The sequence below is a fragment of the Ambystoma mexicanum genome, chromosome 9 (genome assembly GCF_040938575.1).
Source record: "Ambystoma mexicanum isolate Mex_15411 chromosome 9, UKY_AmexF1_1, whole genome shotgun sequence".
NCBI lineage: Eukaryota > Metazoa > Chordata > Amphibia > Caudata > Ambystomatidae > Ambystoma > Ambystoma mexicanum.
Window position 1 is genome coordinate 680,737,766 of NC_090931.1, and position 21,967 is coordinate 680,759,732.

The window sequence follows — 21,967 nt, forward strand, 5'->3', positions numbered from 1 at the left end:
GTTCTCCATCCGGATATCAGGACCCTCAGCCTTCACACCTGGTTTCTGAAAGGCTGAGATACAAGGATTGGGATCTCCCGGATGACGTAATGGAGGTGTTGCTTTCAGCCAGAAGGCCAGCAACAAAATCTTTATACCACTGCCATTGGAACAAATTTTGCAGCTGTTGTAGAGGAAGGAATATTGACTCTTTTTCATGTAGTACACCAATGGTGTTATCTTTTTTGCTATATTTGGCAAATTCAGGTCTTCAAGTTGGTACAATCAAGGGCTACCTCACAGCGCTGTCAATCTTCAAGCGCACTGCGGAGGATCCTTCATACTTCAAATTACCCATAGTGATTCAATTTCTGAAAGGGCTAACTAATGTCCCCCCCAGCCCCCAACTCCTTTTCAGGTTCCACTGTGGGACCTAAACCTGGTCTTGAAATTTCTAATTGGTACTCCATTCGAACCCCTTCATTCCTGTTCATTAAAGTTTCTCACTTTTAAAACAGTCTTTCTAGTGGCTTTAACTTCTGCCAGAAGAGTGAGCAAATAACAAGCTTTGTTTTGCAAACCTCCACATACTATCTTTCACAAAGATAAGGTAGTTCTCCAAGTGAAGCCGAATGTTATCCCAAAGGTGGTCTCAGAATTCCACATCACACAAAAGATAACCTTACCCTTGTTTTATCCTCCTCCTCATCCAGGGAAAGAGGAAGAGATTGCACAGGCTGGATCCAAGGCGTGCCTAGAGTTTTTACATTAACAGACTTACAACGATTAGGCAAGCAGACCAATTGTTTGTGGGGTATGCAGGGCACAAATTAGGTTGACCTATTACAAAACAAACCATCTCAAGATGGATTATATTAACTATTATAGAGTGCTGTAAATTGGCAGGAAAAGAGCCCCCTCAACATCTCAGGGCCCATTCAACCAGGAGTATTGCAGCCTCTTCAGCCCTCCAAAGAGGAGTTCCAATTAAGGACATGTGTGGCTGCCACAGGGTCGTCCGCACATACTTTTACTGAATTCTACAGTCTTGATTCCGCCTCTAGCCAGGAGACAAGATTTGGAAAAGCTGTGTTGCACTCTGTGCATCTTTAAAGGGAAACATTTCATTTTATTCCCGCCTCCTCTACACATTACTGCTTTGGGAGTCTATCAAAGATGAGGAATATGTGGGAGGACGCAATCCATTCGAAGAACAAGTTAGTTACCAACTGTAACTTTCTTTCGACTGGATGTTCCTCCCACGTATTCCTGATCACCCCGCCCATCCTTCCCCGCAGTAAAACTTCCCTTGTAGTTGCAGCCTACGCTCCTTCAAGGGTATTAACCATCTCATACAAGGCAAAACAGCACCTCAAAACGGAACTGAGCAACGCACGCTGCGCGAGACTATTTATACCTATGGTGGTGATGGCGCCGATACGGAGGCCTTTGAGGGACACCGACTTGAGGGACGTCGGCGCGCAGCGCCCTCTACTGAGAAAATATTTCCGAGGCCAGCAAGCTAGAAAGATTTATCAATGATAAGGAATACGTGGGAGGAATATCCAGTCGAAAGAACATTACAGTTGGTAAGTAACTTGTTCTTCACCAAGAAACCTTGAGTATAAGTGTCTATCTGAATACTTGTGATTGTAGACCTCTGTGTAACATCTCACATTCCCTCTTGAGATAAGCCTGGCTGCTCAGCTCGCTACCAAAACATGTATGGGACAGACTTATACCAAAGGTTGGTTTTGCTTACACCTGTAGTCATAGTTGTGTCTACTGGTCCCAGAGGGTACTGCATGCAAACTTTGCCTAACATGATGCGAACATAAGTAATGCACTAAATGAGTGACTGAACTTTGAAGCAACGATAGATACCATAAACCGAGAGGTCCAGCACCACATGCGTGCTCATTTGAAAGTCTGTTAGGTATCCATACCTAAAGGGGACATATGTAAACAGAAGGAATTGTAAAATTTAAGTGGCCCTGCAGCGGGTCAAGCTAAACCCTAAGCACATTCGAAAGTCTTCGATACGTGATTTTAAATTGGTCCGAGCCAGGCTGAGGGAGATTAATTGTGTTTAAAAGGGGATCCGAGCCTGGCTGAGGGGTATCTGAGGTGAACCTTGAGTCACCCAAAAGAATATTCTGTGAACATTGTACTAAAGTGATCCGAGTCCGACTGAGGGGTATCCGGGTGAATAGTGAATCACCTAAAAAAGAGGAAAAAGAGGAAAAGAACTTTGTTTTTGTTTGGTTGAATCAGGGCCTCTGAATGAAGAGACTTTGAGGAGTAAAGACACTTGCATGCAGAAGGTCCCGATGTTATAATTGAACTATATCCTTGTGCTAAAGAAGCCAGAGACTGTGCTACGCTCGAGTGAACCGCCTTGTTCAGTGCTAAAAATGTGAGGAAGGGAGGCCAATTGCCTGAACATCCTGACATATCATTTTAAATACTTCTTTCTTTTTGTAACATTATTCTCCACTTTGTATTTAGAGGTAAGGATTGGCAATAGTTTTTTTTTTTTTTTTTAAGTATAGGCCCTTTTAATTTGACAAGACACCACTAGGACTGCATTATTATTTGATCGTCGTAGCTTGCTCCCATCTGTAGATTTAGGATTAGATGGGTGTTTATCATACCCTTGTTGAAGTTCAATAAACACCCTTGAACTGTGGTCACTTGTGTCTGTCTTACTTTTGATACCCTGCATTCCTTGCACAGCCTGGACACCAAATGCCTTACTCTTTACACTTGGGGTCACCATTCTTGTGATCATGGGGCCCACACTCCTAACAGGTGCCAGGAATGCTGGGAACTGAGTTGGATCCACTGGGAGCATGCTTTGCAGCAGGACAACCACTACGCTTACTCCCACCCCCATGGGACTTATCCCCACTAGATTATTGGACCTTAGAGGGAGAATGTTTGTTTATTTCAATGTGCCTGCTTCTTGGATCCCTCAGGCTTCTGAGAGGTCCTCTTTTCTTTGTCCTTCTCACTGGGACCCTTAGGGGACATCCTGTGGAAGACCCATGTCGGCCAACTTAACGGGGGTCCAAGATCTTCTGGTCAGCAATATACTGATGCAGCTCTTGTGAACAAGCCTCTGAAAAATGCAAAAAAAATAGGGGGTGAGACAATTCAAAAGAGACTTCACTTTGTCACCATCAATCTGCCCCACCATATTCATATGTGCAGCACTCGCCCAATCAACCCAAGGCGCATTCTCTCTCTCCTTATAACCCCTGAACCTCTTAAGCTACTGGGCTGGTGTCTTGCCAAACATGGCAATCAAAGCAGATTTCTTGCACTCATACTGGCCTCTTTCTTCCACATTCAATGTCAGAATACTGGCATAACCAGTCTGAGGTACTCTGCTCAATAGACATTTAGTCCAATCTCTATGGTCAACACCATGGAATGCCACAAGCCATCTCAAATGCTTCTATCCATTGGAGGCTATCGGAACCCTCCACATACATACCAACCACATTTCTCATAAACATGGTAGCAGGAGAACTGACACTATCAACTGGTCTAGCTGAGGTTTCCACCTTGGCCTTCTCCAGCTGGAGTCTGACGTTCAGTGTCGTTGACTTTAAGATTTCTTTCTTTGAGTATAACTTACTGTGCCAACTCCCCTTTTTTCAACTCTGCTTCATTCTCTAACTTTGTGTATTCGAATAACTCAAGTTCCAGGGAATCCCCCTGAGAAACAATGCTGGGTATTGGAATTGAAGTGGCAGGGGGGTGGTAATTCCAATGGCAAGAACTGTGACTTCACTAGGGGCAAGGTCCCCATCAGAGCCTTACACATTTGCATCATGTGTATCACAATCTGCCTGGAAATCCACAAGCGCAGCTATAAGCTCTGCCCTATACTTATTCTCAAAGTCTATTCCTTTCAATTCACAAGCACTCTGTAGAGCGTCTAAGCTCATCCTAGTCAATTTGCCATTTGCAATAGGTTCCATTGTTTGCAGTGAAGTTATACCGGTATACACCACTAAACCCTAAAATTAACAAAAATGTGGATATTTTGTAGTAGCTAAGTTAAACATTGATACTTAAAATCAGTGGTCCCAACGCTGCCAGCCGTGTAATGAGTGGAAGGGCGTATCTTTACTACTGCCATCTATGGTTGGGGTAGAGGCACAGAGCACCCCAGCCAACTATATGGTAGCTCTGGGCGAGCAACCAATGCTTAAGATCTCAGGAGGTGATACAGGCTGGTTCTTAAGTACAGTGAATCCTCAAGCCCCCACAAAGGAATGTCCACACACTGTTATGTGATGAGTATTTTATTACCATCAATATTTTGATTAAAAAGTTCAAGTAAATATACACATATAAATAACACTATGTACTTTGGCACCGCTTTTCTAATAATGGCAATAATGTGTATATACTCTGTGGTACCACCCAATACTTTGACTCATAAAAAATGTGTCAACTGTTGACAGACTTTAAAAAGTATGTGAATTGCTAAGTGAGGTGTAACTGCATGGATAAAGGAAGAAAGACAGGTTAGTTTCAGAAAATAGGCACTATACTTTCTTTAGACTTAGCAATAGTAATCCTGTGTGAGGATCCCCCCACCTGAACAACCTGTAAGAGATAGGTTAGGGTGTTCCTTATCTTGTCTATTGCAGCCCAGTCCATAATTGTTCAAATATGTTCTGTTACTTCTACAGGTTCCACCAACCCAAGTACCCGAGATGCCACAGATAAACAGCATCCACAACAAATCTGGGAGCCATGGATGATTCCTGAGGCTGGAAGATGCTCTTCCTTGTCACAGTATCTTTGGTGCCTTGGCAGGCTACGTGGTGGAGTTTCTTGGCTTTACTCGACGGGACCCCTCAAGGATGGACCCCTACTCTTTGCAAGAAGGAGTCGCTGGGATGTCGAGGCCAAGCGAAAGAGGAACCAGGCAGTGTAGGAAAAGCAGCACTTTCGGTCTTTACAGTGGTCTCTGTTGGTGGGTTGTACTCCGGCTGTGGATGTCCCACGAAGATGAAACCTGCTGTAGACTCTGAAAAGGCCTGGCTGAAGATAACTCCCATGGGGATCTTGTATGCATTTGTATTGTATTAGGATTTATATAGCGCTTAAATCCAAAGCGCTTTACATGAGGACAAAAGAATACATAAGTATTGGCAACAATGAAACAAGTATCAGAAAACCGTACTTGGAACAATTTAGATGAGCAGTAAGGTATTACATGACTGGAATGGTACCGAGGTTCGGGAGGTAGTAAAAATGTAGAAAGCGCTGTAGGACCAACGTGAAAGCGATGGCTCAGGTATTATGATGGAGATTGGAGGAGGTAAGACTTGAGAGAAGTGCGGAAGGAGGAGTAGGAGGAGATGAGCGTATGGGGAGGGGAAGATGGTTCCAGTGGAAAGGGGCGAGAAGTTGAAAAGATCTGAGGCGGGATGGGGCACAGGGTAGGGGAGGAGAGGTGAGAAGGAAGAGATCAGCAGAACGAAGTGGACGGGGGGGATGGAAGGTGAGGAGAGAGGAAAGGTAAGGTGGGGCGAGACCATAGAGGGATTTAAAGACCAGGCAGAGGAAGTTGAATTTCAGAATGGAGTGGAAGGAGAGCCAGCTTAGAGAGGCGAGAGAGGAGATGTGATCATGAGGAGAGAGAAGACAAAGCATGCGGATAGCGGAGTGGTAGATAGATTTGAGAGGGGAGAGATGGGAGGAGGGGATACAGAAGAATAGAGAGGAGCAATAGTGGCAGAAGTAGGCGCCTGGTTTCAGGATTTCCCAGTTTACTGACTTTTGGTTCTTCGGTGCTGCAGTTGCAGCACAGACATCTGGATGGCTTCTGGCAACCTGGACTCGACCATTGGACTGAATTACGGACCCTCACCAAGGCTGGACCCGCAAGACGTCTATGGTTTTTGATGGCGGGAAACCCAACGGTGGACCTTCCTCTGCACACAGCGAACTGGAATCTTCTTCGGTGGGGAAAAAGTGGTTGTATGTCGTGTCAGGGATGTCCCTTGAAAGATTCTTTGACTAGGGGAAACTTTTGCGGCTCTGGTTGTCAAGCAGCACTATACCAGGCTACCCCTGTTCTGGGCAATACGCAGCAATCTTGCTTCGTGTCACAAACACTCCTTCGGACCCTGGGCGACACAACTGGACTTCTTCGAATCGAGATGTTCAAGCACTCCACTTCTGTACTCATGAAGACCCCTTCTCCGGACAACAAGCACACAGGACTGGCTTCCAGGGTACTTCTGATGAAGAGCAGCATGTGCAAGATGGTCCCTCGCAGCTTGAGAGGAGGTTGCGTATCCAGGCCCTCTTGATTCTGTCCTTGGGTCAGCTCAGCAGTCGGATTCCATGAAGAAATGCAGCTGCATACTCCTTCCTCTGACTGAACCCAGGATTCAAGCTTCAGCTTCAGAACACATTGGTGAGTGCGGGGTCCCTAGTTATACACATTTGTTCCCTGTTAATTCAGGCTGATCCAGGCTCAGTCAGCCCAGCCAGTCATACATAAGTGCGTTCATGCAGGCAGTCAGTCAATCAGGCTCACAGGCATTCAGGCCATTCACCCAAACCAGGCACCCATAACGCAGATTGTGAATTGGAGTAAGCACCCAGCCTTGCAGAACACTACACTGCATTCACTGCAGTTTCAGTCAGGGCGGGCCCAGCCATTGTCACACAGCCAAAACCAGACACCCACAACACAAAGTGAGTTGGCTTCAGACTCCACAGACAACACACAATCGCTGGGAAGTCTGGCAGGAGGCAGCCCCAGAGCCATATACAGTATTTCCACCAACAGCCAGTCAGGACTGAGTCAGGCTTCCCAGGACGTTGCACCCACACACAGTAATTCAGCACAACCATTTGCTAATTTATTAGTAATTCTACCAATAATATCGAAATAGAAGTAGAACATACCGGCACACAGGGCTCCACCCTAAAATCAGTTATCAAACATTATAGTTTGCCTAGAGGTTATTTGGGATCCAGACAGTAAGTATAAACTTTATGGTAGGCATAGTGTAAGTCGACCATAGTATACCGTAAATCGAGCCCGTATCAACCTTCAGATTCATTCTAGTAAGGTTTAGCGCTATGTTAAACCTACCCAGATTCCAAAATAGCGGCTATGCGATGACGTCATCACGCAGAACTAACACGATTTTGTCAATACTGCAGAGGGGGGACAGAGTTTCAACAGGACTTTTAGTAAATTCATTGTTGTCAATGACATGATGCCACCATGCAGCCCTGGCTTTTCAGTCAACAGCAGTTTACATTCTTGGACATTTAGTTGTGCTGGCTTAAAAATCCCTAAATACAAAATCTTAATGCCCAAAAATCAAAGACCAGCCACTTGATAACTACATTCCTACACTACCTACTTTGTGTATGTGGGTTGTAAGCAGAGATATATTCCCTCACACCATGTCAGATCCGAGTAATCTGGATCTGTATGTTCTTTTCTCTTATATTTTTATATCTGTACTTTGTTTTGCCATTATAAATGCAGAGCTACAGGTAACCAGATTTGTTTCTTTTGTGTTCAAACTAGATGGGCTGCTCACGGGATATCTAGCAACTTTAGATATTTGTAGTGTTTGCAGTCCATGGTGCAGAGCACAGTTACAAATAGTAGATGCAATAATGTGATAGTCCGAGAGATCTTACCATGCTTCAAGTCGAATGTGAGTGGTGCATCCTGTACTGTTACTGTTAATTTCTCTCAATTATGGTACACTTTAATTTCCATTAACCATGTGGGGCCCCATGGAAAGAAAGAAAGGGGCGGTTTGTGCTATTGAAACATGACATGAGTGTTTTGCGAATTGAATGCACTCCTCTTTAGTATGTGAGAGGGGGAGCTGCTAGGGACTTGGTTGGTGACTGCTGCCCAATATGCCTCCCAAGGGGTGGCACAAGTAGGATCCTGCAGGCTTGCCACCCCCCACCAAGACACAATATCATATCCTCCATGTTTGTTGGAGATCCCTTGCTCAAAGTCACCCAAACATACATCATGGATTTCCATAAAGTCCCTGGTACAAAACTCATGTGCACACTTGTATGAGAATGTTGACATTCTAATATACAAAGCAAATTTCTGTTAGAAGGTCCCCACTGTAAAACCTTGCTGCGTAACATGCTATTCGGGCCCAGTCAGATGGGCAAAGCATTTTTAAAGCGGTGAGTGAAGTCCACAAAACATGAGAAAAGTGGTTACTGATCTCACTGAAAAATTGAATGGAGCAAACCTAGCTATTCAATGTAGTGACAGGCTGATTGTTGATGTTGCCACAGGTGTGGAGTATATACAATACTGGCTTTATCAAGAGAGAGTAGAGGAAACGTAAGATTGGAGGGAAGCCAACAAGAATTCCGTTGGTTCCTGGATACACTGGGGAAACCACTACCTGGGAAGAGGTAGGACATGTTTTAGAAGCTGGGCAGCAGTTAATCTGGAGAAAGGTACTATTGACCAACCACCAAGAGGGTATACTGAATGTAGGGGCAGGTCTAAGGAAATCTCCCTGAACCAATTAGTGAAACCAAAAGGAAGTCTGAAGGTGAAGGACTTCCTGACTTGCGAAAAAGGAGATCCCTCGTAGGAGGTGGGACGAATCGAGGGATTCATTCACTTCTCCCCAGGTGGGAACCTTTCCTTGTGAGGGTAGGGAGGTGAGACCACTATGCAATATTTCTCCTTAGGGATGGCGGTAAGCAGGACCTCACAGGGTGAGACTCCTCTTCAGGGGATTAGGACTCCTGTTCCTCTTCAGGGGGTGAGGAACTCCCTTTACATCTCACTCAGAGATAGTCAGAACTAACCTGTTGACAGAAACCTTGGAGAAACCTCTCTCATTTGCTATTGTGATGTGTCAACAGAATATAAATATCTGTCCAATACGGAGACAAGTAAAACCTATGTAGAAATGCAGAATAAGTACCTTCTGGGTACTCTGACTAAGAAACCCAAAGGAGTAATAACAAATATGGCTCCAACACTGAAGGAATATCACCAGAAGCTGAGGATGCCCCAGAACAGCGTCATAAAAGGAAGGGTGAGAGTGTGTCAAAGAGAGACCCAGGAGTTTCAAAGCAGCAGCGTCAGGGAGACCAAAAGCCTGTGGAGAACTCTGTTCACCAGTGCATAAAGCAGTCGTGAAGAAAAGCTGTCTGAGTCGGACTGCCGAAGGAGCACACTATCGAGAATCTGACAGAAGAGGGTCCCATGGGGGATGTTCGAGGAAGACTGGCCGAAGGAAGCCAGAACGGTGAAGTGCCCGAGCTGCATGACACCATCACTAGAACCACGGGGGTCTGTTCGTTGTGGAGAGTCCCGGGAAGTGGACACGACAGGGAAGCGGAGGCCAGAAGGGTGAGAGAAAGGAAAACCCTTTCTGTGCCGATACCGCCCTGGCAAAGAAACGCAAAAGCTAAGGTGGAGAAGGAGACATGAACAACAGAGCCGTCCTGACAAGGCACGGAACACTAGAAAAAGCAAACGCTGACCCAGTGACGCAATCCCATTACATTGCAGGTAACTGGAAAGTGGGAGATCCCGGAAATGCAGCATTTATTACGATTGGCATAACCATATTCAGATTGGAGTACTCTTACTCGCCGCAGCGAGAAGCGATGAACAGTGAGAAGCCTTACTGGGGTAAGCCTCCTCCCAGTGAAGGACCAAGTCATAAGAAGAGTAAGACACTTTCAGCTTGAGCTGCTTCGGAAACATGTTATTGGGCAGATGGCGATGCAGTCGACTCGATGTCCTTTGAGGGCTCCCATCTCAGAGTCGATGTCCTCATCGGTACATATAGCACGCGCAGTGCCAGTTAGCTTCAGTTCTATTTTTCTACGATAGCTAACGCTTCGATTAAATACAGCGCGCTTAGTTTTCTGTGAGATAAACTTCGATACTCTAGTATGATGGCCTCATCTTCCACACCATCAACCTCGAAGACTGTGTTAAAAAAATGCCACGACTGCATCGCCAAGATGTCCCTCACAGATCTTCATTGTGTGTCTATTGTGCCTTGGCGTGGACTTTAGGATGGCAAACTGTGAGTCCGGTCAGTCCATGACTGGTAAGGCTCTGAAAGAGCGTAAAGTGAAATCAGCGGCGGGTAGACCCCCTACTAAATCCCCATCAACGACTCTGTTGAAGAAAAGATCATCCGAGTCGAGCTGTGACTCTCCTCGGAGGAAGAGATCGAAAAAGCATTCTTGCTCCAGAAGCAGATCGCATCATTCCTCGTCCTCTTCAAAGAAGGCGAGGAAAAGGCACTGTAGGTCACCTTCGTCTTCATCAGATCCCTTTCCGGATCAAATCATATCGTGCCCAAACAAATCCTCTACTCTGGCCCAGTGAGAAGAATTCAGGCAGGAAATGTTAGACTTTCGAGGGGCGGCCCGACACCCTCAAAAGAGAAAGAAAGAAGCTGTGCTCCTGTCGTGCCGTTGAAAGCTGACAAGAAAGGGCCAAGGCTAAATCCTGCCTGCCCTGGAGCCTGGGAAGTAGGCCAGAGACCCCTCGAACCCCTGAGGTCTCCACACAACAAGAAATCATTGAAGACTCCATCAAGTCGAGGGTCAAGCCCTTCAAGAGCTCCATCGAAGCCAAAATCGATGAAGAAATCATCAATAACATTGATGCCATTAGTGTCGAGACCATCACTGCTTCAGCCACCTCAAAACCTCTCTGAGGCCTTAACCCATAAGACACCTGTGGGAGGCAGACTCTCGCAACATCTGCAAGAATGGCGGGGTATTACTTCAAATACGTGTGCATTGGAAACAGTAGCCCGGGGTTACTGGCTCCCCTTTCTAAAAAGGACTCAAGACCATCCACCGGGGAGCCACTCATTCAAAGTTTCGGTTCTGTTCCTTGTGCAGGACATTTTTAGCCTGCCAAAGAAAGGTGCTATTCAACCAGTACATGTAACAGAGAGGAACAAGATATGATATATTGCATTTATCACGCACCTGTACACAAGGGTTTCTAGGTGCAACAAGACAAGGAGGGGGAAAGTGAGAGAGGACAAAACAACGATTTTACTGGGCCTTGTGTCATTCAGAATGCGCAAGCGCAGGGAAGGCGGGATGGAGAAGTGCAGGTAGTCAAAAGTGCAACCAGCGGGTGGCTTAATGCAGAGAGGGATGACTGCAGGGTTACAGATGCAGACCTCAGGTGCTGGGGGAGCCAAATGGCAGTGCAAGGTGCAACTGGACAGGCAGGGACCTTGGCCCAAGTTCAGAGGGTGGCCAGGTGACCAGTGCATGGAATAGGTGGGTCATCAGTAGCGGAGAGGAAGAGAGAAAGCGGAAGTGGAGAGAGTTGCTTCCGGAACCGGAGATAGTTTTGCTCAAGTTTGAGAGAGGGAGGGAGGCTGTTCCAGAGGGAGGCCCCCAGCCGAAGAAAGAGATCTGCCCTCAAATCTCTGCTTGTAAAAGCAGCTGACCCTCAGAGTTGGAGGTGGATGAGTGGAGAGCTCTAGATGGAAGACACTTGGGAAGAGAGAGTTGGAGGTAGTGCGGTCCCAGGCCCCAGAAAGCATTGTGGACAATGCGAGGGTCTTGAACTTGATCAATGCCGCTACTGGAAGCCAATTGAGAGATTTCAGAGCTGGAGAGATATGATTCCTGGGCTTGAGGCCAAGGACGAGTCTTGCAGTCCTGATGTGGATAACTTGTAGAGGACAGAGAGTAGAGGCAGGAAGATTTAGAAAGAGGCTGTTGCAGTAGTCCAGCCTTGAGAGGACCAGAGCTCTGGAGATGGTGAGCTTCTGGTGGAAAGTGACGAAAGGGAGAATACCTCTGAGGGGGGGTGCAGCCGATAGTTTGACATCTTAGAGACGTCGGAGATGTGAGGAGAGAAGGTGAGGGTGGAGTCGCAGATGACCCCAAAGCTTTTAGCCTCAAAGGTAGGAGCAGGAAGAGGTCCCAGAGTGTGCTGCCAGAGAGAGATAGGGAAAAGGAGGGAGCTGGTGTTCAGATGAGGATCTCCATCTTAGTGGCATTAAGGCAGTGATCATTGGCGGCACACCACTCCTGAATTGCAGACAGTCTGGAATGAGAAATGGCATAGAGGCAGCCGAGGGGTGCCTGAAGGAGTGCTGGGTGTCATCTGCATAACACTGAAAGTTGGAGCAGAGAGTAGCGATGCAGTGGGCAAGAGGTGCCAGGTATTGGTTGAACAACCAGGGAGAGGGGTTAGACCCCTGGAGAACACCACAGGTAGAGAGGGATAGAAGAGAGGAAGGACCCCAGTTGGACCTGCGAGGGTTGGTCATTGAGAAAGGGGGTGAGCCAGGCCAGGGCCTGATCAATGATTACCTTATCATGGAGGTGCTTGAGCAGGTTGGCATGGTTGACCGTGTCGAAAGCAGAAGAAAGATCGAGGAGAATGAGGACAGAAGGAAGGTTAGAATCGGAGTTGGAGAGCAGGCCTCCACAGATTTCAGGAGGGTAGTTTCCATGCTTCTGGCCGCTCTGAAGCCAGACTGATGGTTATGGCGACAACCAACAGATTCAGTATGAAGGTTAAGCTGGGAGATGGCAACCTTTTCCAAGAGCTTGCCAAGGAAAGGAGCAAGGGATATCGAGCGATAGTTAGCGGGAGAGGAAGGATTGGCAGAGGGCTTATAAAGGAGAGGGTGCACAAAGGAGTGCTCCGGGGGGAGGGCAATGTTCCATTAGCAAAAGAGTGATTTCAAAATCGGCTTTGGCTGGAGCAAGGGTGTCGATGTGGTCCTTGATGGTTTGTGAAGAACAGGGAAGAACCTGTTTTGACGAGTTTTTCATAGATTGGCTTGTGTAGAAACATCAGGTGTGAACAGGGGAAAGGAAGAGATTGGAGGAGGAGAGGAGGCCACAGGTAGGCCATGAGTGGAGGCGGAAGAAGAAGCAAGGGAGGACAGCATGTCCGAAGTTTTTATGAAGAAATGAGAAGCTAAGGCAATGCGAGGGCCCAGGAGAGGTAGAGACTGCAGCAGGGTTGGCCAGTCCCTTGCAGATTTTGAAGAGTTTGGTCGAGTTGTTAGATGCCGCAGTCACGTGGGCTTGAATGTGTGTTCTCTTCTTGGCGGGGACAGAGTCTGTACTGCCTTTGGAGCAGGCTGCAGGCCAGTTTATTAGAGGGTACACCTGTAGCCCTCCACTTCTTCTCAGCTACCCTGCACTTGCGTTTGAGGGTGACGAGTTTGGAGTCGATCCAAGAGTTGCACTTTGATTTGTGCTTCAAGCTGATTCTCAACAAGGGGTGGTTTTTGCTGTATTTCCTAATCCCAGAAGAAAGACAGAGGATTGAGACCCATCTTGGACATGAGATACTTTTAGCTTTTTAAGTTTCAAGAATGGCAAAAATACTTCAACATGACCAGCTTTTCATTGGGTACACTGGACACAAAATGGGTCTTCCAGTTACAAAACTAACTTTGTCCAGATGGATAATTCTTGCTATTGCAGAATGCTACAGATTGGCCAGAAAAGATCCCCCAGAAGGCGTGAATGCTCATTTCACAAGGGGCATGGCAACATCTTGTGCTCTGCAAAGTGGTCTGCATATTAATAAATTTGAAGAACAATTTACTTACCCCTGCTAACGTTTCGACTGGATGTTCCTCCTACATATTCTTCGTCGCCGCTCCCAGCCTACCCTGTTGTAGAATTTCCAGTCATTACACTTTACGCTCTTTCAAAGTCTGGTACTGTCTGGGGCTCACTGATGCTGGTATTGCTGCAAGAGGAAGGCGTAAAAACAGAACTGAAGCCAACGGTCACCGCGTGTGCTATATATACACCGACGATGACATTGACTCTGAGATGGGAGCCCTCAAGGGACATTAAGTCAACTACCTCGAAGCACAGTGCCCTCTGCGGAAAAATAAAAATCTGAAGCTCATCAAAATAGGAGGAATATGTGGAAGGAACATCCAGTCGAAAGAACATTACTAGGGGTAAGTTCTTCCGACCTACCACAGAGTCTAATAGAATATTGTCTGCCAAGTCAAGGTCCCTGACTGTCGGCGTATGCAGGGTGCTGGATACCCATTGTTACTATAGTAAATGCTGCGAAACCCAAAGCCTGGGAGAGACCTACAACGAAAGGATTGAGGTGGCAACTGAGAAGAGAAACCTGAAATCTAGGAGGGGTCTTGAGAGGTATCTTGAAAGCGGGAAGACTGAAGAAAGGTCCAGACTTCACAACCCATGAAATTGCCTTCTGAGGACACCTTGATATGATATGATATGATATGGTATTTGTAACGCGCCTATACACAAGTGTTTCAAGGCGCGACGAGGCAGGGAGGGGGGGAAACAAGGGGAAGACAGACAAACGATCCTACTAGGCCAGGTGTCATTCAGATCGCGCAAGTGCAGAGGTAAGGGGAAAAGGAGAAAGTGCAGGGGGAGGAGGTGGGGGGGAAAGTGCAGTACAAGGTAAGTAGCGTAATAAAATAATAAATAATAATTATCTTATTGTTTTAGGTTAGGTTTGGACATTTGAAAGTAAGATTTAACTCTTCTGTTGTCTACTCCTTGGAACATTTTTGTCTTCTAGCATAGAATTGCCGGGAGGTGAGTTACTTGTTAGGATTTGGAACGTTCTGTTGGCCACTTTGTTCAACATTGTTTTGTAGACCAGGTTGTCAATGGAGGGAAAAGGGATCATAATTCTAGGATACGAACTTTGATACGGAACCTCATTCTTGGAGTTGGACATCTTGAGAAAGCCCCACTTTTTGTTGTCTCATTCCTGACACTGTTTGCTTTGCGAGCATCCTGATTATTTTTAGATATTTCCCAAGTTCCTCTAGGTGGTAGGTACAATCACTTTCCTGACTGAAATTTAAATAAAGCCATTCTTCTGATCCACATTTATCTGCTGTCACGTGTTATTCTGCACTTTACCACAATGGGACACATTGAGATGTATGTAAACTCTCCAAAGAGTTATATTATCAATAACTTTTCTTTTTTAGCATCATTTGCAACCAGGATGCTACTTGGTATTTTGAATTGTGGTGTTCTAAAAAGGCAAATATTTGATTTTTTGCAAACAGACACCAATGCAAACATGCTTAAATTGTTCAGTTTATTCTTTGATTCACAAATAAATAAATACAATGTGAACTATGGTCGGGTTTGACTTATAATAAATGGCCCATCTCAGTTCTTACTGCCTGAATATTAGCATGTTGAAGTAAGAAATGAAGAAGAAGTTGCCTTGAGTAATTTCTGATTAATTGTTGGCTGCTGGCCAGTTAGGAGCTGATGAGAACTTCAGCATGGAGCAAAACCAACGAGATGAACATTAATTTGACAACATGGTAGGAAGCTTTCATGGCATCACCAGAGTCGTAACAGCTAGCCAGGTGTAACCTGACATCCAACCCTACTGAGCCACCAACCGGGTATTAAACCCAAGAAAGGTCTACTTTGGTGAGGCCTTCTTCAGTCCACAAGCTATGCTTTGGCAAAGTTGGAAATTCATAGGTATTCATGCTAAAACTGGAGCTCTCTGACTTCGTGCCCTTAAACATGTGACCCAGATGGGTCCGAGGTTACTCGACTTGGCCTTAGGAGTCCTTCAGAGGCACCAGCCTTTCGGTGGATTATCTAAATAACCATCCACCTTTGAGACAGAATTTGGAAGTTAATAAGAACCAATGGATTGGGTGCAGTGGCATTTAGTACTAGTCTTGTTTTTATGTGTGATGACATTTTAACGTTTCGTAAAATTGAAATTGTTTCATTGTATTCTTGAATTTAACTTTGCCTTTCGTTTGTTCTCTTAATTCTATGAGTTGTTTGATTAATCATTCGTTTGACTTGTAAATGTCTAGTCATTTTCCTTTTATTAATGGTTGCTTCTTTGTCATGTCAGTTGTAATTTAGACAAAATGTTTGATGTCTGCAAGTGCCATAGACTTTCCTTTTTCAAGATGCTTGCATAGATTATAAATATTTCATCTGAAAACTTTTTCTTCTGTCCATAACACATTCTGCTTTACTCACTCTTCCTGTGGTCTACAGATGCATTGCTCTTGTCAGTGCTAAATGCTTAACTTTGTTTTTCCTTTTTTTCTGTTTACTTCTCCATTTTCTGACGTTTCAACTAACCTTTCAATGCTTTTTTTTCCTTGCCTCTTTTATTTGCTCCATTTATGCATTAAGTGGTTACTTAGATTTAAGGTAAGAGTCCCCCAGGGCTGGATTTCCATTCTTAAACTTCATAGGGAATGTTACACATGGGGAGTGAGGCAAAAATCTGTTTTCACTTTGTTCACAATTGGAAGTACATTTCCCCTTGTATTGTGATACATAGCACAGTTCCATTGTTTATCTATTTGATGAAGACATTGCATTGCAGTACGAGCAAACCTGTTTGAAATCTACCCAAGGAAGACTTTTGATGCATTTAAATGAGCATAGCTACACATGATCAACAATGTTGATGATACACTGACTTTGTAATAAAGGATGCACATACGTTTGATAGCTTGGTTCTTTCTCCCCCTGTGTAATATTCTTTTTATTCTGTACATAGTGTGCATTGTAATAACTTTTTCTAGTCTCATTATTGGTAAAGCTTTATTGATTTGCAGTAAAAATATTTCAAAATGTAATTGTTGCAAGTTGACACATGTAAAATATATGTAGTACATAATTTTGATGTGCACTGAATTTCGTTTGACCTCTACCTGAAATTAAATGTTTTATGAAGCAGTTTCCATTAAAAATGGCTTGTTTGCTATGCAAATAATTATGTTTTGTGTGATGTTTGAGTCCATCACAACATAGCCGTAAGCAACATGTTCTTTTTATTAATATAGGAGTGTTGATTGTATTTCAGACACATCTGTGCTTTTCATTTAAACTCTTAACAATTTTCATCTATACTCAAGCCCCGCTTCCTCCACATTTCTCAGTTTTCCCCTAATTTTACTTCTTTGCCAGTTCCATTCATACCCTTCCTTGCTTCCCTTTTTGTTATCGGCATCTCTTCCTTCTGTTCCTCCAGCCTCTTTGCCCCTAATTTTCTTTGTTTTAGTCTGTCCATCCTCTCCTTATCTCTAGCTTTGCATCATTTGTCTACCCACTTTGAGACTCAATCTCTCCCCTGCTGAGCAGTGTTGAAATGATTAAAGTAGTGTTGGAATGATTGCTTCCTTATTTAGATGTTGAACTCAAAAAAGTCATTTCATTTTCTAATCATGGGTGTGTACAAATGAAATCACGATAGACGAGTGAATGGGGAAATTGCACTTCAGACTTATTGACGTTAGTTATTTTTTTGTATGCATACTTTATATGCACCAAGTCATTTCCTTTAAGTTAAAATCAGATTGCATAATCTGCAGATTGCCTTCAAAGGATAAATTGGTGGAGACGCCACTAGATTTGAGGAAATCAAAAAATCAATGTGGGTAACGGCAGAGGTAATGAATTAGCCCTCCAGTAATCCAAATGTTTCTTGCTGGTGAATAATTTAGATTTTTGGGAATAAGGTGTGGCAGTAGCAGAGTTGTGAATAATTTACCAGTTACCTTAAACTATATCTGTACAACTTTTTTTTTTGTTGTTGAGGTTTTTAATAATTTCCAATACACAGTTGTAATACTACGACTTCCTCTGCTTGAATTGATCACATCCTGTAAAAACACAAATTTGCATATGTTCCATTCATAACTTAACACTTCTTCAGGACTTAAAATTGAAATAACTCTGCATAACAGAATACATTCGCTCAAAATTAACTTGATCAAAATTGTGAAAAAACAGGCTTTTCACAGTGGAAGGAGTGACAAACTGTAAATCAAGAAATGTTCATAAATTGTACATTTGCTTAGTAAAACATTGTTTGCTTATATCTTATTCAAGCTCCTTTGTGAAGTCTGAAGAACTGTTTGAGATGCTAGTAGTTTATTTCAAAGTTTATATTCATATTATTTATGCATAAAGTATTCAATATGCTTTCAAAAGATAATTACATAATTCAATACAGACCTAAGCTTACAAAATGTAAAATTACTCACTACCTTTGTCTTGTAGTGCAAGGATGTTCATATCAGTGCCCACTTCTTAACTGCAACATTAGATAAAGAGTGAAAAGGGGGTATTATCCAACTGTCCGGTAATCCACATGGACATCTCATCTTCAATAACGTAATTAATGTCTCACTGTAATGATTTAGAAAATCTTTGATTTATGATCACTGATTAACTTTTCAGGCCCCTACAGTACATAAACATTTCCTAAGAAATTATTTTGACTTTTCTGATGGTACACGCAACAAACTAGATTAAGGGATATTCATGAGTGGTCTTTCAAATGGATTGTGTCCTCCCACGTATTCCTCATCTTAGATATATCCTTACCTTCAGCAAAGCTGAAGGTAAGGATATATATCTAAGATGAGGAATACGTGGGAGGAACATCCAATCGAAAGAACGTTACAGTTGGTAAGTTACTTGTTCTTCTGGTCTGTTATGTGTGCTGACATCTGTCAGAATTTTTGGCCTAGCTTTTCAGAGTGACATACGATTATTCTCTCAAATTGATAATTATTCTTTTGGTTTTTAGTCCAGTCGAGAACACAAGAAGCCTAATGTACCCACATGCTATACTTACTCTACCTTCCAAGCAAGCTAAAGGGAGAAGAGGTACCTATAAATAAATTCCTTCTAAAATCTGTGCCAGGAATTTCAATTCATCCATGCCGTCCCCTGCAGCCCCTACTGTATGTAATCGTAGATTTCAGAGAGCACAAATCAAGTACTGTTTCATCTTGTCCTAGTTGATGCAAAGCAGTTTTTCTAGGTTAAAACCCTTCCCTTTCTAAAATAAGATGCTGTGATTATTTTGGCTCAGGAGTTGCCAACATAGCAGAAATAGGAGTGGCTGCTGTCTCCTCCTCCTATTGTCCAGGAGGATCCAACCATTCGGGTCTATTTCAGATTTGTAAGATTTCTACTTTTGCATGAAAAACGTTGTAGATGGTCATGCTAGCTCAAATGGGACCAGGGACATCTTACTGAGAACAAAGGCTCTGTGCCTCTACTCATTGAGTGAACAAATGAGCTGTGTACTTTTCATAACACAACCGTGCCACTCCTTTATTCCAGGTTTGGAATGTCACGCACAACCAGACATGCAATAAGCATCAGAGGGAGAGCGAGATAGGGAGAAAGGACCTAGGAAGATCCTCGAGAGGGAGTAGGAGGAGAACAGGAAGTAGAGCAAGGAGCGGTGAAATGAGTGATAGGATTGAGAGTGTCTGATACAGACACAATCTTGAATCATAGTGATATAATCATGCGAGAACGCTAGAGCAGGGGGAACCCATGGGACATTCTAGAGGAAGTAACACTGAGAAGGTTCCTACTTTTGGGGCCTCACCAAAAGCTAAGGCTAGACTACATATTGGCAATTAATGATCCCCCTGTTGATGGTAACATGGGGGATTCGGGTGCCGAGCAGGGTTATGAAGGTGGGTAAGGGGGGATCATCTTAGGAGAGGGTAGGACAAGGATCTTCTCAAATAAGTGTTTATTGGTTTTAGGGGTAGGGATATATGGGCCAGGACCACCCATAGTGCCTGTAGGCAGAAAGACGAGAAGGTTGGGAGGATGGCAGTAGTTAAGGGAGTGGGTCTCCTGAGGGTGGGGACGTTGAATGATAAGGGGATGAACTTGCCCACAAAGCGGTCACTGGTGGCTAGGGAATTCTGTATGGGTGGTTTTGATGTGCTGTTTCTTCAAGAGACCAAATATGCTAGCGGGGAAGAAAGGAGGGTGCTGGGGAGGGCACTGGGACAGGAATATTTGGGATCGGACCCTCTCGGAAAAGCGGCGCTATGCATCCTTATGACAAAAGGACTAAAGATGGAGGTCACGAGGGTTTGGACGGGTGGGGGAAGCTAGGGCTCTCCTGATCTCGGTTTATAAACAAGGTTTGGTTCACATTCGCCACAATTTATTGCCCAAACCAGGGGCAACAGAAGTATCTGCTGCAAACACTTCCAAAGTTGATGCTCGAAGCAATGGGCTAGATAATTCTGGGGGGCGACCTAAACATGTGGGCAGATTTTCGGAAAGATGGACAAACCCGGGAAGGAGACACGGCAGAAGGGCCTCGACCAGTGCACAAGGCGGTCTTGGGAATGTTGCAAGTGTATGGGCTGCGGGACATATGGCGGCATTTACACCCAGAGGACAGGTGGTATGCCTTCTACTCTGCCCCACATGGCACATTTACCAGAATAGACTACATCTATATATCAAGGGGTCTATGGGATGATGCAATGTGTTCGGAGATCTCTATGATTTGCTGTTGGTGGGCCTTAATTGGCTGGGGATGGTACCCAGGGGAACTAAATGGAGATGCAACGACTCCCTATGGAAAGACCCGGTGTTCCATGAGGAACTGTCCAAAGAGATTGTGGAGTATTTCAAGGTGAATAATACAGGGGAGGGTTCTAAGATAACGGTATGGGAAGCGGGGGAAGGTGACATGGAGGGGGAATCCTGATCAGTTAGGGGGCCCAGGAAAACCAAGAGTGGACATTAATAGAAAACAAGCTACGAGCCGAAATTGCCCTGTTGGACGGGAGGGTTGAGGACACGGTAGAGGGGAGAGAAGGAAGGGTCTTCGAGGCGAGAGGGAGAAGGGAGGAATTGCGACTTCTTGAGGAAGGATAGGTGATTTGGCAACTGCAGTCCCTGAAACAAAGGTTTTATGAAAAGGGAGGCAAGGTGGATGCATTGTTAGCATCAAGACTCAGGGGACAGCTGGCCGACAGGTGGGTTGAGGCCATAGAGGGGGTGGGGATAACGGATGACCAAGGGAGGGGAAGTAATTCGGGAGGCGTTCGCGTCATTCTATGAGGATCTGTATAAAACAGGTGTCAACCCAGATCTTAGAAGGAATTCGAATGCCCATGCTCTCTCATGAGGATGCTGAGGCATTGGAAGCCCCTCTACCTGCTGACGAAATAAAGAGGGCAGTGTCAAGGGTTCCCACGCGGAAGGCCCTGGGAGAAGATGGTTTCTATGCAAGCTTTTATTAATCTTTTCTTACCCCCCTTCTCCCATTTATGGTACAATTGTTCAATGATATCACAGAGGGGGAAGCTACGGAGACCTTCTCCCGAGCAATGATCACGGTCATACCGAAGGAGGGCAGGGACCGTCAAAAATGCGGATCATATCACCCCATCTCGCTCCTAAATATTGAATGGCAAAATCTACATGCGTGTCCTGGCTGCAAGACTAGAGATGCACATGCCCTAACTGATACTCGGATCAAGTGGGCTTCATAAGGGGACACCAGGGGGCGGACACTTTTCGGAGAACCTTGCACTTGATCCATGAGGTAAGGTACAATGGGGTTGGAGTACCCTGTACGCCTAACGGTGGACGTGGAAAAAGCCTTCAACAGGGTTGAGTGGGGCTTTCTCAAGGAGGTACTGGGCAAAGTGGGCCTGGGTCCTAGGTTCATGTGAGGCATACTGGTAGTTTATGGATCCCCACCGGGCGTGCATGGCGGTCAATGGAGGCTTTACTCGATATGATAAAATGGGTTATTTAAAACGCGCTTAATACCCAGAGGTTTCTAAGTGCGGACCCATGGATTGAACCTGTGTTGGTCTCCGTTGTCTTGCTTCCAAAGCGAGCACGTTACCCCTGAGCTATCCTCCCGATGGTTGACCTTGAGTAGAGGTACGAGGCAGGGCTGCCGTCTATCCCGATTTTTATTTGCGCTCTCTTTAGACCCGCTAGCACAGAGAATTAGGGATGATCCAGCAGTCGAGGGATTCACAGTGGGCGGGACAGGAATACAAGGTTGCATTATACACAGATGACCTGCTTCTGCACATGAAGAACCCCCTAACCTCCATGCCCAAGGCAATTGCACTGATGAAAGAATACAGAGATCTTTCGGTTTAAGATC

At 44.9% G+C, this 21,967-nt stretch overlaps 1 protein-coding gene across 15 annotated transcripts in view; it reads left to right on the forward strand.

Moving 5' to 3' along the window:
• ABI2 (abl interactor 2) overlaps positions 1-21,967 on the forward strand; it is a 1,586,546-nt gene that overhangs the window by 652,839 nt on the left and 911,740 nt on the right. For 7 of the 15 annotated variants that reach the window (XM_069615537.1, XM_069615531.1, XM_069615535.1 and 4 more), the window contains one exon: positions 16,189-16,206. The exons of the other annotated variants lie outside the window; for them this stretch is intronic. In XM_069615537.1, the coding sequence (XP_069471638.1) occupies positions 16,189-16,206 (18 nt within the window). The remainder of the gene's footprint in view (positions 1-16,188; positions 16,207-21,967) is intronic. 15 annotated transcript variants of the gene reach the window in all.